Source organism: Balaenoptera borealis, assembly GCF_965194805.1.
Source record: "Balaenoptera borealis genome assembly, chromosome: 13".
Lineage (NCBI taxonomy): Eukaryota > Metazoa > Chordata > Mammalia > Artiodactyla > Balaenopteridae > Balaenoptera > Balaenoptera borealis.
The window spans coordinates 45052599-45068347 of record NC_138870.1 but is presented as its reverse complement, the minus strand read 5'-3'; the positions used below and the strand labels follow the sequence as shown (position 1 = coordinate 45068347).

The 15749-nt window shown below is 53.2% G+C and overlaps 2 protein-coding genes across 2 annotated transcripts; both read right to left on the bottom strand.

Annotated features, from left to right (window-relative positions):
• Positions 1 to 2: 2 nt before the first annotated feature.
• Positions 3 to 15720, bottom strand: MFSD5 (major facilitator superfamily domain containing 5). The gene is made up of 4 exons (XM_082350172.1): positions 15699 to 15720; positions 2839 to 2887; positions 2544 to 2757; positions 3 to 1610 (listed from the first exon to the last, which is right to left on the bottom strand). Exons 2-4 carry the CDS (start codon positions 2862 to 2864, stop codon positions 240 to 242), a joined length of 1611 nt encoding a protein of 536 aa, XP_082206298.1. The 5' UTR covers positions 2865 to 2887; positions 15699 to 15720; the 3' UTR covers positions 3 to 239.
• Positions 4973 to 15692, bottom strand: LOC309609143 (uncharacterized protein). The gene is made up of 2 exons (XM_082350192.1): positions 7335 to 15692; positions 4973 to 5593 (listed from the first exon to the last, which is right to left on the bottom strand). Exon 1 carries the CDS (start codon positions 8144 to 8146, stop codon positions 7634 to 7636), a length of 513 nt encoding a protein of 170 aa, XP_082206318.1. The 5' UTR covers positions 8147 to 15692; the 3' UTR covers positions 4973 to 5593; positions 7335 to 7633.
• Positions 15721 to 15749: the final 29 nt, after the last annotated feature.

Genomic DNA, 15749 nt, shown 5'->3' with positions numbered 1-15749 from the left:
TGATCAATTAAAAGTGTTTATTTTTAAGTAGAAAGGGGGAAGGGAGTGACACAGAGGCAACTTTTGGCATCTTCTTTCCAGGCCATCACCCCCATGTGCTTCCCAACCCAAAGCACTGGCAGGAGGGGCCCCAGGACAGGATGAGGGGCCAGATAGTCGCAGAGTCACAGAGAGATCTGTACAGCCCTGGAGAGGTGGGATTCAAGGGTCCATCCCAGCTCCCTCGTCCTGGAACAGGATTAGAGCTCAGGGGCATAGGGCTCCCCAGTGGGTGAGGGCACCCGCAGCTCAGCATCATGCCTGACCACGGTGAAGAGCCCCACCACCGCCAGCAGAGCCATCACCATAACGGCGGAGCAGATGCTGAACATGTTCCGAGTGCCCGTTTTGCGATCGCTGTCATGGAGGACCAGAAGCCCCAGGCAGGCCAGTAGGTGCAGGGGCACCCGGAACCAGTTGAGGACACCAGCTTGCTCTGTCTCAGGGATCACCTTTCTCCGCAGGAAGCTCATGCTGGGAAAGTACAGCCCACAGGCCAATTCGATAAGAAGGAAGGCTATAAAGGACTCCACTGGACTCTCCTGGCCTGGGCTGGTAGAGAAGGTCAACATGAAGAGGGAGAAGACGACGATGAGGACAGCGAGGGAGACTAGGTGCATGGGCTGAAGGTGGTACCTCTTGGAGGTAGCGATGCGGTACAGAGAAGAGCCGAGCAGGCTGGCTGCCATGAAACTGGAGAAGATGATGCCCAGCGGGGCCCCATGTGGGTCCAGCACAGGCGTCCAGAGGAAGACAAAGATGAAGATGACACTCTCAAACAGGGCCTGAATGGTGCCTAACAGCAGCACACGACGGTCCGACAGGAGGCAGCGCAGGCCCCCAGCACAGGTCCTTGAGAAGGCACGCTGCCGATCATAGTTCTCTCCCCAGTTATGAAGGGCCAAGGCCCCAGCCAGAGCCAAGAGAGGGATGGCAGCCACAAAGGGCGCTACAGGCCCCAGGCCCATCCAGCAGGCCACGGCCTCAGCTGCCACACCTGCCACTACAGCCAGCACATGATTCCAGAAGGCAGCTCGGGCAAAGGTAGCCGGGATCCACTCTGCAGGGAAGTCATGCCGTTCCACGTGCTCATGGATGTACCAGGCCTCAAAGGCCGAGAAGAGCAGGGCTGTGGACAGCCCACCAAGTGCTCGGCCCACCAGCAGCACAAAGTAGTCCCGAGAGAGTTTGGTTAAGCAGCAGAGAGAGTAAGTGAGGGAGAAGAGGACACAAGACTTCTTGCGACCCAGCCAATCCACAAGGGAGGAGGCCACCAGTCCAAAGAGGACTGTGGAGGCAAGGCCGCAGACATAGAGGATGGCAATTTGTCCCTCCAGGAAGTGGTAATGCTGATAGAGTTTATAGAGGTAGGGGGCCTGGAGCCAGTCAGCTGCCAGGGCCAGGAAGTAGACCTGATAGAAGTCCAGTTGAAACCGAACGAAGGAGGGGTTGCTGCAGGCTCTTCCAGAGGGCTTAGCCCGGCATCTTGACAGCTCCAACCCCAGGCAGGAGGCCAGGAGGACCACAAAGGCAATGTAGGCAGTCACCAGCATGGCCGGCCCCCGGACGACCTGGGGAGAGAAAGGGGCTTCAGAGTCACATCCATTGCCCGGATAGCGCTGTCAAGGGGCTGGGTGTCTAAGTAGACGGCAGCTCCACCCAACCCCCCGCTGCCACCTGCACTTCCCCACCCCTCAACTCCACTCCCCCGGAGCTCAGACCGGAGGGACCAGTTGGGTGGGTGGCAGGAGTGGCCCGCCAGAGCGGTCTCCAAGGACGCTGTGCGGCAGGGAAGGGGTGGGAGAGGGGAGAAGATTGAGCATTCGCCCCATCCTTGCCTGGTATAGCAGAGAGGGAGTTCCTTCACTAATCCCAGCCCTGCAGTTAAGGGGCTGCTGCCCTCTCCCACAGTAGCTTCTGCATACAATACTTCTGTTACCTCCCATCCTCTTTGGGGAGCCCGTTTTTGCCCTCAATGTCTCGTCATCTGTCCCGGGCATCCCTACCGCCCGCGCGGGCCTCTCGAGTTGCTTCTGGGTCACGAGCGTGCATCTCAGATTCCCCCTCCTCCAGGTCAGGGCACCCCCCGCCCTAAAGCGCCCCCTAGCCCCCGCCCAGCGCCGCCACATCCGCTCGCGCCTCGCCCAGACACCATTTCACCTGCTGCCCCGGTCTGCGGGGACGCTCCGGACACACCCGGCTCCAGGCCGCCCGGCCGCCCTGCCCGCTCTACCTCCGGCTCGGGTTCCCCCAGCGCGCCCGCCCCTCACAGCCTGCTTCCGGGAGCCTAGGAGCCCTCTGGCCGCAGCCATGATGGGTCCCGTCACGTGACGGGGGCGCGGCGCTCAAACCGCGCCCCTACTCCACCCTCTTGCCCCAACCAGGTCGCTGAGCTCCGGAAGCCTGCTGGGGCTCAACAGGAGTCGGTGGTGGTAGCTGCTCCGGGTTTGGCCCTGTCCGCTGCCCTCCCGTGACACCCGCTCCTTCGACTCCGGGATACCTACGGGGCCCCCTGGAAGTAAAGACACATTTTCTGTCTCTTCCTCCGTGCCGTGGGTTAGGGAGCGCAGCTGTGCCTGGGAAAATGCCAGCAGTCCCGCAGAGCCGGGGCTTGAGCTTCTTAAGGAACATCGCCGCCCCAAGCCGAGACGGGCTCCTCGCTTACCTCCTCTCCCAGAGTAGTGACCTCCGGGCCAAAAGTCAGTATGGCCCAGACACCTGAGGGAGGCAGTGTGGTGTCAAGGACTTGGACTTCGGTTTGCAGACGGCCAAGGCTCAAATCCCAGCCCTGTCACTTACCAGCTCTGTGGCCTCGGGCAAGCCATATGACTTCTCAGTGTCCCAGTTTCTTGGTCGGCAGTCACAGGAGAGCAGCGCCCAAATAAAAAAGGCTAAAGTTCAGTGGCAGTTAAGGGTTAAGAATTTCAGCCTTGGAGCCGGATGCCCACCCTCTGTCACTTAACAGCTGTGTTACCTTGGAAACGTTATTTAACCTCTTTCCAGCCCTAGTATTATCTCCTCAAAACCCTCCAATGGCGTCCCATCTCACAAAGCATAAAAGCCAAAATCATTATAATGGCCTACAAAACCCTCTGTCCTCTGTTCCACTGCTACATCTCTGACCTTATCTCGTACCATTCTCCTTCCTACGCCTTCTCCATCTATACTGGCTACCACCAGGGCCTTTGCACACTGTGCCCTGTAAAGTTCTGGTTCTTCTCCCAGATATCCACATAGTTCCCTCCCTCAGCCCCTGCAGTTCTGTCTTCAAGTGTCACCTTATCAGAGAGGCCTTCCTTGGCCAACCTGTTTGAAAAAACACCACCACCTCTGCCACAGTAATCTACCTGCTTCCCTACCAACTCTCTATTCTCCTTTGCTGCATTTTCTCCATAGCACTTAACACCATCTGGCACACTATATATTTTGCTTATTTACTATTTCTTCTCCCTACAGATTTTTATCTGTTTTGTTCACTTGTATTCCCAGTACTTAAAATGGTTAATGGTACATAAAAACATTCAATAAATACTTGATGAATAAATGAATAAGTTAATACATGTAAAATACTCTAAAAAGTGCTGGTCTTTATTAGCTGGTAACACTTATCAAACAGTTATTATGTACCTAAGTTCTGTCTTAAGAAGTCCTGGGCCAACTGCTGTAGATGAATTGTTTAACTGTCACAACAACCCTTTAGGTAGTTACTATGATTATCCTTCAGAATTGGAAAGGTCAAGTAACATGACTAGAGTCACATGGTAAGAAGTAGAGTCAGAACTGGGACCCAGATCTTTCCAGTTCCACACTCATGATTTCTAAGAAGATTAAATGGGTTCACCCACCTGCACAGGTGATTAGCAAATGTTGGTTTTCTTTATACTAAAGCTTGGAGGGTAGAGGGTGGGAGAATCTGGAATTATAACTTGAGAAATACTTTCTTATGATAAAGTAAACAGCTGAGATTTATATCCTACAAGTTCCAAGGTGCCTTTATCCCTAACTGGCAAACTTCTAGAGAGTAGAAAAGGTGTTGGTTCCCATGCATTTGTCTAGAAACACGAAGACTCAAAAATCATGATTTCCCAAGGTCATTCAGTGAGTGAGGGCATGAGGGATCCAAATGGCCTTCCATTCTGATCCTGGACTGAAACCCCTTGAACTCCTGACACCCAGTCTCTCAGTTCCTGGTGGTCTTTTCTGTGAGGGAGGAGGTCATCCTGAATGAAGGCAGGGAGTGGGACAGGATGGCCTTACGTGCTTTGTCTTCTGTTTTCCAGGATGGAGGCCAGTGCTCTCCATTATTGAGTTGCATTTTGCTCAGAAGCACCTGACAAAGAGAGACTTTAAGGAAGATTACATTATTTTGGATTACTTTTATGGTAGGACCTATTCAAAATATGTTAACTCTTTAAGATTCCCCTGGCCCCTCGAAGCTGTGAAGCACAGCTGGGAAAGATCCTGCACATGGGAAATGTGCCAGCTGAGCAGCAGGGGACTGAAGGGGATAAAGGACAGCCTGGGAGGGCAATTCCATCTCTAGGACACACTTCTAGTAGAGGGCAAGGAGGGCTGGGGTCTGTGTGTGGGAAGTCACAGGGGAAGTCTGGCTTTCAGGGCAGGTGGGGAGGATGCTCTGGGAATTACTAGGAACCATGCTTACCAGAGGCGCATCATTTAAAACTTCTATTATGAAAATGTTCAAACATACATAAAGGTAGAGAGCATAGTTCTATGAAACCCTATATACTTAATTCAACAATATTGATTTTTGTCCCTTCGTTCCTTCTTCTCCTTTCTTTTTTTGTTTGCCAAAATACTTTTAAATACATCACTTCACTCCATACTTCAGTATGCATCTCTAGGAAATACGGACCTTTTCTTACATAACCTCAAAGCCATTTTCACATTTAACAAAATCAACACAGATTCCTTGGCATTGTAAGTACTCAGTTCATAATTAAATGTTTCCAACAGTCTAAAAATGTCTCTTTACAATTGGGTGGTCCCAATCAGGAACCAAACAAGGTCTCCCCACCACCACCACCACCAGCCATTGACTAGTTGAAGAAATTCAGTCAGATCTCCTTTAGAAAGTCCCACGTTCTGGATGTGTTTTCTTACTTCCTTGTTGTGTCATTTAATTTGTTCCTCCACCCCCCATATTTCTCATTAAATGGAGGTTAGCTCTAGAGGTTTGATTAGAATCATGTTCAGTTTTTTTGTTTGTTTCTTTGTTTGGCAAGAGTCCTTCACAGGTGGTGCTGAGTGCTTCAGACTGCATCATATCAGGAGGTACACGGCATGTGGTTGTGCCGTTTTTAGCGATGCTGAGATTCATCAGTGGGGTCAGGTAGTGACAGCCTTATTCCTCCATTGTAAAGTTCTCCATCAACCACCATCCTTGGTTTCATCCATTGACGATTCTTGCTTTGATCAATTGTTTCATTAGGGGTTGCCAAATGGTGATTTTTCTAATTGCATATTCCTTCTACGTTAGCTGGAGTTCTTCTGTAAATAAGTTTTCTCCACCACTTAGAGCTATTTGGCCACCCTGAAATATAATTTACACAGGACAGGCAGCATAAATGCATAATTCTTTTTCTTTTTAGTTGCCAATTTTCAGAATATGAAGTTGGGAGAAAAACTTCATTTTTTAAAAGTTTTGGGCTTAGAGCCGAGTAGGGATGGATGGCCTGGACAGTGGGCAGGGGAAGAAGGGTCTATTCTGGTAGCTCTGTCCAGCCCTCACTCACTCCAGGGCATGGGGTGTTTGGGGGACAGACAGACAATGGAGGACTTGGTGTCCTGGCCCTTGGGCAGCAATGAGATTGGCATGACATAGGCCTGGTGTGCAGGCAGCTGCAGGACCCAAAGAGAGAGAGAGAGAAAACCAGATATTGGGGAGGCAGAAAGAGAGATAGGAATTGAAATACAGCTGGACCCAGAAGACAGGAACAAAGACAGAAAGGGAAATAGAAATGAAAGAGATCGAGAATGACTTGCACCCAGAAGCAGAATAGGACAGAAAAAGAGAGAGGCAGGAGGTGAATCAAAAGACCAAGGAAGAGGGACTTCCCTGGTGGCGCAGTGGTTAAGAATCCACCTGCCAATGCAGGGGACGTGGGTTTGATCCCTAGTCCAGGAAGATCCCACATGCGGTGGAGCAACTAAGCCCATGTGCTGAAACTACTGAGCCTGCGCTCTAGAGCCTGAGCTCAACTATTGAGCCTGCGCTCTAGAGCCCGAGCCACAGCTACTGAAGCCCCTGTGCCTAGAGCCCACGCACCACAACGAAGAGTAGCCCCTGCTCTCCACAACTAGAGAAAGCCACAACGAAGACCCAACGCAGCCAAAAATAAATAAATAAATTTACTTTTTTAAAAAAAAGGAAGAAAACAAGATTTTAAATTAGATGGGGAAAGGGAGAGATGAGTGGGGGAAACAGATGTAGAGACACAAGTTAGGTGAAGGCAGAAAGTCCAGGTGATAGAAAAAAGGAAACAGAAGTGGAGAGAGTGGTGCAGAAAGCTAGAAGGAAGGATAAGCAGAAGGATAAACAGAGATAGAAAGGAAAGAACAAAGGGTTCCAGAGAAGGAGGTTGAGAAAGAGAAGACTGAAGCAGACCAGTGTCAGAGAACTTGGGGAATGTGGAAGGGTGCTTAGGGGCTCTCAGCTTAAGATCCAGTCCCACGCAGATGCCAGGGTCTATCACTTCCAGCTTCCTCTTGGTGGCTTCTCCAAACCCCCAGCCCCAGCCCCACCCCCAGGGACAGGGGACTTATGACTAGCTATGTGTGGATGGGATCATTGGGAACCTGAGTCAAGGGTTCCCAGCTTCCATCACCCCCCTGCCAGATGAGCATGGATGTAACAGATGGGATTATTGCTGGAAGATTGAGGTCATGCGGCTGGGCGAGCACTCAGAGATTTGAGAGATAAGACATCCAGGTAGAGAGCGCCAGGTTCCTAGAAGCAAAGGACCATGAAGGATGTCATGATATCCAAGGGGAGGGAGGAACCAAGAATTCTCTGCTCAGCCTCTTCTTCTGGTCCAAGAGCCATTGACCTTCCTTACCAGGCTCATGATGAGAGGTAAGGGATTCAGAGATTCTTGGGTCATTTAGGGATATGGGTGGAGGTCCACAGGGCAAGAAAAGTGGTCCCTGGACAAAGGATCCCCTGTCGCCTCTAGAGGAAGAATCCATCTTATCCATGCAAACTGCAGAGAAGATGAGCCAGGAAGGGTCTCCAGGGGAGGCTGGCTAGAGGGGAAAATGGCCAACTTGCTCACCTTCAGGGGCCATGGGAGAGGCTGTGAGAAGAACACTTTCCATTCCAGAAGTTGCAGAAGAGGAGGCTCTGGAACCAATGAGAGCATGCCCAGAAACTAGCTTCAAAGCAGATGTCCCGCTCTCACTCCCGGGACTGAGGAGAAGGCCGGGGGACCTGAGCAGCCAGCCTCCTCTCCCTGCCTGGGTGAGGGGTCCAGCTGATCCTTCTCCGTCCTCCAGAGCTTCTGCCTCCTCCCTGAGGAAGCAGCTGCAGAAGTGCCCTGGAAGACTGGCAATCTCTCAAGGGGCAACAGCCCAGCTAGACTATCAGACAGTGTCGAGAGGTGCGGTGTCTCCTGAAGCAGCAGCTGCAGCGGCCAGCAGAGCCTGGAGGTCCCCGGGCAGCCCCCCGGCCATGGCCGCAGCTGTCACTGCAGCCCAAGCAGGAGCTGGAACAGGCGGCTTGACCCCTGGAGCAAGGGTACATGGGGCAGGGAGAGGGGTGGCAGCAGGTCAAATGCGGAGCAGAGCAGGGGCTGCAGGAACTGAGGGGACAAGTCAAGGGGGCACAGGCAGGGCAGGGCGGGCAGGGGCAGGTACAGGGTGGGCCAGGGAGGCCGGGACAGGAGGGGCAGGGAGCTGCGTAATAGGGATAGGTGGTGCCGGAGCAGCTGGGAGGGGGACAGCCAGGGCAGGGGCAGGCACAGGCGGAGGGGGGGCAGGACAGACAAGGGGAGGCAGCTGGTGGGCCGTGCCCGGAGGGTGGAGGGGGCTGTTGGTGGCTGGCCTTCTTGTTCCGAGGCCCCAAACGTAGGCCCAGAGAGAAGTCCATTCAGCTGCAGGAGCGGCCAGGCTGGGGGGTTGGGTGAAGGGGAGGGCAGGGGTGGGGTCAGAGGGGGGACTGTGGGGAGCAGGGGTGTGGGCAGGATTAAACCTAAGACACTGCTGATCCTCTCTGAGCCTGCAGGAGCTCAGACCTCCCCAGCTAGCCCTCCCCTTCCCGGCCTGCCTGCTCCCCTCCCCTCCACTGAGAACCCACCAAGGGCACCAGACCAGAACCCGTCCTCCAAATATCATGTGCACTTCCATGCCTCCAGTCCTTCGTGTACACTCTTCCTTCTGCCCCCAGTGCCTTTTCTCTTTTTCTCCACCTGGCGAGGTCCCATCATCTCTGAAGTCTTCCCCTTTATTCAATCAAAAAGTATTTCTTGGGGACTTCCCTGGTGGCACAGTGGTTAAGAATCCGCCTGCCAATGCAGGGGACACGGGTTCGAGCCCTGGTCCAGGAAGATCCCACATGCCGCGGAGCAACCAAGCCCGTGCGCCACAACTACTGAGTCCGCATACCACAACTACTGAAGCCCGCACGCATAGAGCCCATGCTCTGCAACAAGAGAAGCCACCACAATGAGAAGCCCGCGCACTGCAACGAAGACCCAATGCAGCCAAAAATAAATAAATAAATAAATAAATAAAAAAGTATTTCTTGAGCTCCAGGCACCTGACAACTGCCCATCGCTCTCCAGCCCTGAAGGCCAGAACGGCTGCTTCAGGCTCCCATATGGTCCCTAAGGAGACGTAGGGAAGCAGCAACAGCACCAGCAGGTGCTCTGAGACTCTGAGACTGAGCCAGGGATGTTGGTGGGAGCTGGCAGGGGAGGGAGGAAGCCTAGGTTCTGGGAGTTTCCAGACAGGGCAAGTCCCAGGTGTGAGGGTTGGGGGAGGGGCTGGCTGTCTCTGGGAGCCTGACAACCAGCCTGGACAATTATTATCTGAGGGCCTGTCATGCAGCAGGCACTGTCCATGGGACAGAGCAAGACAGCTTACTTTAAAGTGAGGGGTGGGGTGGGGCAGGGTGGAGACAAAAACCAAACAGGTAAACAAACAAATACATTAGCTTATTTCAGAGCATGGAAATGGCTATGAAAAAAACCAGGGTGATGTGATAAAAAGTGACTCAGAGAGGTGGATCCTTCAGGAGGGGCAGCTAGACAGCCCCCAAACAGTCAGCTATGATGGTCCTTAAGGGTTTGGGAGGAGATAAAAGCACTGGCAGGAACTTCCCTGGTGGTCCAGTGGTTAAGACTCTGAGTTTCCATCCTGCATGCCACGTGGCCAAAAAAAAAAAAAAAAAAACAGCGCTGGCCAACCAGGGGGAGAGCTGCTTGAGGCTGAATGGAACCCAGGTGGCTGGACTACGAAGAAAACTAAAGCTGAGAAGGGTATAAGGAGGGCTGGAGGTTGCAATAGAAAATTCAGTGGTCAGGGAAAGTGCCAGTGAGAAGTGACATTTTAGCAAGGACCTGAAGAAAGTGAGGGAGAGAGCCATGGAGATAGCTAGTGGAAGAACATTCCAGAGAGGGGGGACAGCAAGTACAAAGAGCAAAGAGGAGAGTCATATGGCACAGGCAGAGAGCCAGGTAGAGGCCCTGGGAGCCACGGCAGTGACTTGGATCTTATTCCAAGGAAAAGAGAAAACCACTGAGAGTTTTAGGTAAGAAAGGTGTGTGGATCTTCTTGATCCTACACCTGCCCCTGGTTAGAATGTTCTGCTTCCTGTGTAACTGATACAACCATTTTGGAAAACAGTTTGGCATTATCTGGTAAAAACTGAGATTTCCTGTACATACACTTTGACTCTTAGTTTTATAGCCTAGAAAAACTCTTGCATGTATGTACTGGGAAACACACACAAGAATGTTCTTAGTGGCATTATGATAGCCCAAACTGGAAACAACTCAAACTTTCACCAACAGTAGAATAAAAAAATTAATTGTGGTATATTCAAGCAACTGAATACTCTGTAACAATAAAAAAGACAGTTATGGGGTTTCCCTGGTGGCGCAGTGGTTAAGAATCTGCCTGCCGATACAGGGTACATGGGTTCGAGCCCTGGCCCGGGAAGATCCCACATGCCGCAGAGCCACTAAGTCCGTGTGCCACAACTACTGAGCCTGAGCTCTAGAGCCCACGTGCCACAACTACTGAAGCCTGCGCACCTAGAGCCCATGCTCCACAGCAAGAAAAGCCACGGTAATAGAAGCCCACGCACTGCAATGAAGAGTAGCCCCAGCTCACCGCAACTAGAGAAAGCCCGTGCACAGCAACGAAGACCCAACGCAGTCAAAAGTAAATACATAAAATAAATAAATAAATTTATTAAAAAAAAAAGACAGTTATGTGCAACAATTTGGATCTCTCTCACAAACAAGAAGTTGAGCAAAATAAGTAAGACACAAAAGGGTAATACAGTGTCATTCCGTTTATATAAACCTCAAAAACAGGCAAAATTAAGTAATATCGATTAGGATGCATACATAGGTGCTAATACTATAAAGAAAAAGAAGGAAATAATTATCACAAAAGTCAGGATGGTGGTTACTTCTTAAGGGAGGGAGGGGATGATGGGAGAGTCACATGGGAACTTCTGGAGCAGGAAGTACTCTATTTCTTGACCTGGATGGCAGCTGAGTAGGTATTCACTTTATTCTAATTTATTCTGTACACTGTTCATAATATATTTCTTTACTCTTTCAGAAAGAGAAAATAGAAGTACTGTTTCTTTCTCTACTCCATGCCGCCTCGTTCAATCATTAGGCTGAAGTTAGATACTGCCTAGTTCACACACCTATCTTTCCCACCAGACCTTGAGTCAGCAACCTTCCCTGTCACTGGTCTGGCACCTGTCCGGGCCTGGCATAGAGCAGATGCTCAATAACTGTTTTCTGAATTGGACTGAACTGAACTGATTTTTCCAAGTCTCTCATCTCATGGAGAGGTGGGCAGCTGCAGAAGAGGAGGAAGCCTGTCGTGGTGAAGACAGCTCAGGACCACCAAGACCTAGGTTCCCATCTTAGCTCTGCTATGTGCTAGCTGTGTGATATTGGGCAAGCTGCTTAACCTCTCTGGTTCTCAGCTCCCTCCCCGGTGATGGGGTTGATAATAACTGCTACTTCTCTGGACTGCTTTGTGGATTAAATGAGTAATGTACATGCCTAGCACAACGCCTGGCACAAAGAGATGGTCAACGAAGGATTAGCTTCCCAACGCCCTCCCCCCAGCCCCACATCTTTTCTTCAAAGGGGTTCACTAGAAAGGGCAGCCAGACATCAAATATGGTCCCAGAAAGTGGGCCCACATCCTCAGGGCCCCTCAGGGCTAAGGCGGAGATGTAGTCTGGAGGAGAGCTGGCAGACAGGGAGATCCCACTGTAAGTGAACAGAACCCAGGCCGTTGGTGGGAGCTGGCAGAGGAGGTAGGACACCAGGGTTCTGGGAGTTTCCATCCAGGGGAAGTCCCAGGTGTGGGTGCAGGGGTGCCAGGCCCACCCCACCCAACACCCTGGCCCCAGGGCATGTGGGCACAGGGAGGAAAATGGGTCAGAGCAGGGCTGGAACTTAACCCCATTGGTCCCATGACCTCTTTGCCAGCTCCGGAGGAGGCATGGCCCCAAGTAGCCTGCTCCCTCCTCCAAAGGACCCTCTGTCCCTTTTCTTCAGAAAGGAAGAAGCTTGGAACCTTGGTGTCTGGGCAGGAGGAGCTGGAAGCCCCCCAGTGGACAGAGGAGAGATCACCCCATAACCCGGGATGGAGCCTCTGTACAAAACAGACTGCCCCACCCCCCCACACCAGGACTGGCAGCCACCTGGAGCACTGGCTCACGAGCAGGCGACTGGGGAAGCAGACATGCTCCTCATTCCAGGGAGTGGAACAGGTCAGGGCTGGATCCCGGAGGGGGAGGGTGCACGGTCAAACAGATCAGAGTAGAAGGGTTTTCTATCTGGTGAGGCTCCAGCCAGGCAAACTCAGGAATCCCTCACCCTGAGGGATTTGCCAACAATGTGCAGCCTTGTTTTCTCTATGCAATCTCGGGCCTAAGCCTGTGGATTCCTCCTCCCTATCTGTGCCTCTGTTTCCCTTTCTGGAGGAAGAGATGAAGGAATGGGTGGAATCATTCCAGGGCAGGATCACCAGGTGTCCCAGGGTCCTGCTTTGGCCATTAGGAGGTGCTTACCATCCCTCCCTTGTAGCATATCAAAATCCAGGTGAGGAGCAGGTATGGAGGGACTCTCTTCTTTCTGGGGGAGCAGGGTGGCTGGGAGCCAGGACCCTGATCCCAGGGCCTTTGCACATACTCTTCTGCTGCCCTCCCTTCTCTCCACCCCCCACCCCCCCCGCCCCCCGCAAAAGTCTTTTCTGATCTCCTTGGCTGGGGGAAAAAACCCTTCTACTATCCATTCTTAGAGCACCTTATACCTCTCCACGCTGGTTGTCACTTGCAATTTCGTGGGTGATTTGTTTCACGTCTGACTCCTCTGCCAGACTATAAGCCCGCAAGGGCAGAGACCATACCCAGGGCCTAGCACAGTGCTTGGCATATAGCGGATGCTTAATAAAGATTTGTTGATTTAATGAATGGTGCACGTTCAGGGAAGAAATTCCTAGAGTTGTTTAGGCCAGTCCTAAAATCCTGTGTTTCAAAATCAAGGCCTTATTCTATGTGGGGATCTGGGCAGCTCTGAGGCTGGTAAGGATCTTCCACACACAAACTCATTCACCAGGAGAACCAACAAACTGGCAAGCAGCAACACAGGCCTGATACAAGGGGTGGAACTGAGCAAGCACCCAGGGCAAGGCTGGCACCAGCCTCGGCACAGAGCAGACCTAGGGGGAGGAGGTGGGAGAGGAGGGGAGGAAGGGAAAGAAGACACATGTTGTACATGTTTTCATCACGCTCTCCCTGGGTGCCCTGGTCTCCAAGCCCCGATGGCACTTCTGTGCCTTAATGATGTCCTTGGGGGTTGTAACATAGCTCCCCCCACCTCCCAAAGACATCTGCCAGCCACCTCTGAGCGTGGCCTAGGACATCCCCCCAGTACCAGACTGGGCATGGGGAAATTGCCTGTTCAGTGTCCTGATGCTGATGGGGAGCGGGCAAGGCTGAAAATTAGGGGCGGGCAATATGGTAAATCAGGGCAGGTGGGACAGATGTGTGGATCCTTTTCCTCTCCTCACAATCTCTCCTTTTGGTGTTTGTGATGAAGGGAGCAAAGGAGGCCTGGTCCTAGGGCCCCCAAGATATCATTTTCTCCAAGTTGCCAGGGTGACCAAGTGGAGCAACCACAAACAGAGCAAAGCCTAGAACTAGGGATGACCCAAGAGAAAGAGAAATGAGGGGAGCTCCTTCTACCAGTTTCCAGAGTGGGAGACCCTCTTCTCCAGCTTCCTCCGAGAATCCTTGGACAGAGCACAGGCGGCAATGCAAGATGGAGAAAAGAATCTGAACCCCTCACAATGCCCCTCTTCTCTGCTCCCCAGTCTGCCTGTTTGGTTTGACTTCCAAACCGCTGCAGCCCACAGACCCCAGTCATTGGGTCCTGGGGAGAGGCGGGGGCGGAGGCGAGGCAATCCCAAGGGGAGGGGCCGGCACAGGGCGGGTCTTCCTGGGCATCGCCCCCTGGCTGCTGTCGTTGGCTGGGGACCGTAGAGGCTGCCAGAAGGGCGGAGCCACAGTTACCAAGACAGATGGACAGACAAACACCCACCAGAGACAAAGACAGAGGCAGACAGACAGACAAACCAAGACAAAGAGGAAGGCAGAGACAGATGGAATTCCAGACCCGCTCTCTCTTTCCAGGCTACCCAAGAGTTTTGTCCCCCGTTAGCTTCCCTGGCCCCGTTTGCTACCCCGGCTGCACAGTTTCAGAGCTCTAGCTCTGGGGGACCAGACCCTGAGCCCCTCTAAGAAGGAGAAGGGGAAGAGTTGAGAAAGGGCTACCCAGCAGGGAGAGCGTTCCAGGGGTGGGTGGTGGCTGGTTCTGTGTCAGGATGCCCGGCCAGGGCCCAGGGAGGGAGTGGTGCCCTCAGCCGTTTCATGAGGACAGGAGACTCATTCACTGTAAACCAAGTGCAGATGTGCTGGGAGAGGGAAGGGGAATTAGGGCCACACTCACAAACCGCAGCTGGGCCCGCCCTCCTTCCGCCAGCTACCACCACCACCAGGGCAGGAGGGGTTAACTTTGCAGGCTCCTGACAGGATCTCTGCCACAAAGGCTGAGTGCCATCCCACCCCAGCCTGGATGCCTGGGTCCAGCTCTCCGACACCCGCCCCTCTCACACTGCTGAGAGCTGCTCCCAGGGTAACCAAGCAAAGTCAACAGCAGCCAGGCCACCTGGGGACGGGACCCTGGAGTACCTATTCCCGGCTCTTCCCACCCCCAGAGTGAAAGGGAGGGCCTTGTCTGCACCCCATCAACGGCTCCTGTTCTCCTGAGAGAGCCACAGCAGGCCCCCTCTTTCCTCTCCCCTTCGCCTGACTCTGGCTACCAAAAGTGGCCTTTCCCTTTCCCTGGAGGGAGGATACCTGGTCCCTAGGGTGGCAGTGAGGACAGAGCAAAGTAATTCCGGTATGGGAGATGTGACGTGACCAAGAGTCAGTGTCCCCAGTGCTGGCCACCCCAGAACTGTTGCTGGGGGAAGGTCCCTTGGGTGCATCTCTCCGGACGAGTCCAGCCCTCACTGCTACTGCTGCCCTTCTCCACTTTCTCTCTCCCACCCTAGTTCCTGTAGGAGTGTTGGAGCTCCATGTACAGAGCTTGGACTCTCCTCTTGCTCTGTCCTCAGTAGAATGGACGCTGACACCCCGGGGTTCCTACTCTAGGACTGAGAGTCTGTGGTGGTCACATTGAAGTCAGAGAAATGTCCCCATCAGACCCTGACACTGACACTGGGTGCGCATGCCTGCACACACACACACACACACACACACACACACACACACACACACACACACACGGCTAGAGTCAACAACATCCGTGGCGCATCCACCAGGCAGGCAGGCAGGCAGGCAGGCAGGCTCTAGGTAAGGCAGACACACACCCTCGACTTGGGCTTTCCCCCTCACACCCAGCCCCAGGCTCCTCCCACTCCCAGCTACAGTTCCCCTTGCCCTCCACCCCAGCCTAAAGGTAGGCAGCCAGGGACCCAGGAGCCCTAGCCCAAGCTTACTCAAGGCAGGGTGACAGGGAAGAGGTCTTGAAGCCCTGGACTTAGCATCCGCACAACCTCCACTAGTTCAACCAGTTTGCTCTTGGGACCAAAGAACAGGCTGGGGTAGGCAAGCGGAAGTGGAGCCTACTTTGACCTGCAGGTGAAGGCTAAGCAAAGGGTAAAGACAGTGGCATCTGCTGTGGCATATCCCTGCGCGGTCACTCCACGCCTTGGGGGTCGTGGATACAGCCCCCCACTGCCTACCCTGAGGAGGTACAGAAACTGGCCTCCGTGAACCGCAGCCCGGCCAGAGGACTCAACCAGTACCCCCCAAATGGCAGGAAGGGGAAAAGTGCCAGAGAGAAAGGGTGGCATCATGGGCCCAGGACACTGACCTCTTCTGCCAGCCTTGCCCGGCCTCCCGGGGACGGAGCCACGGAAGCCCA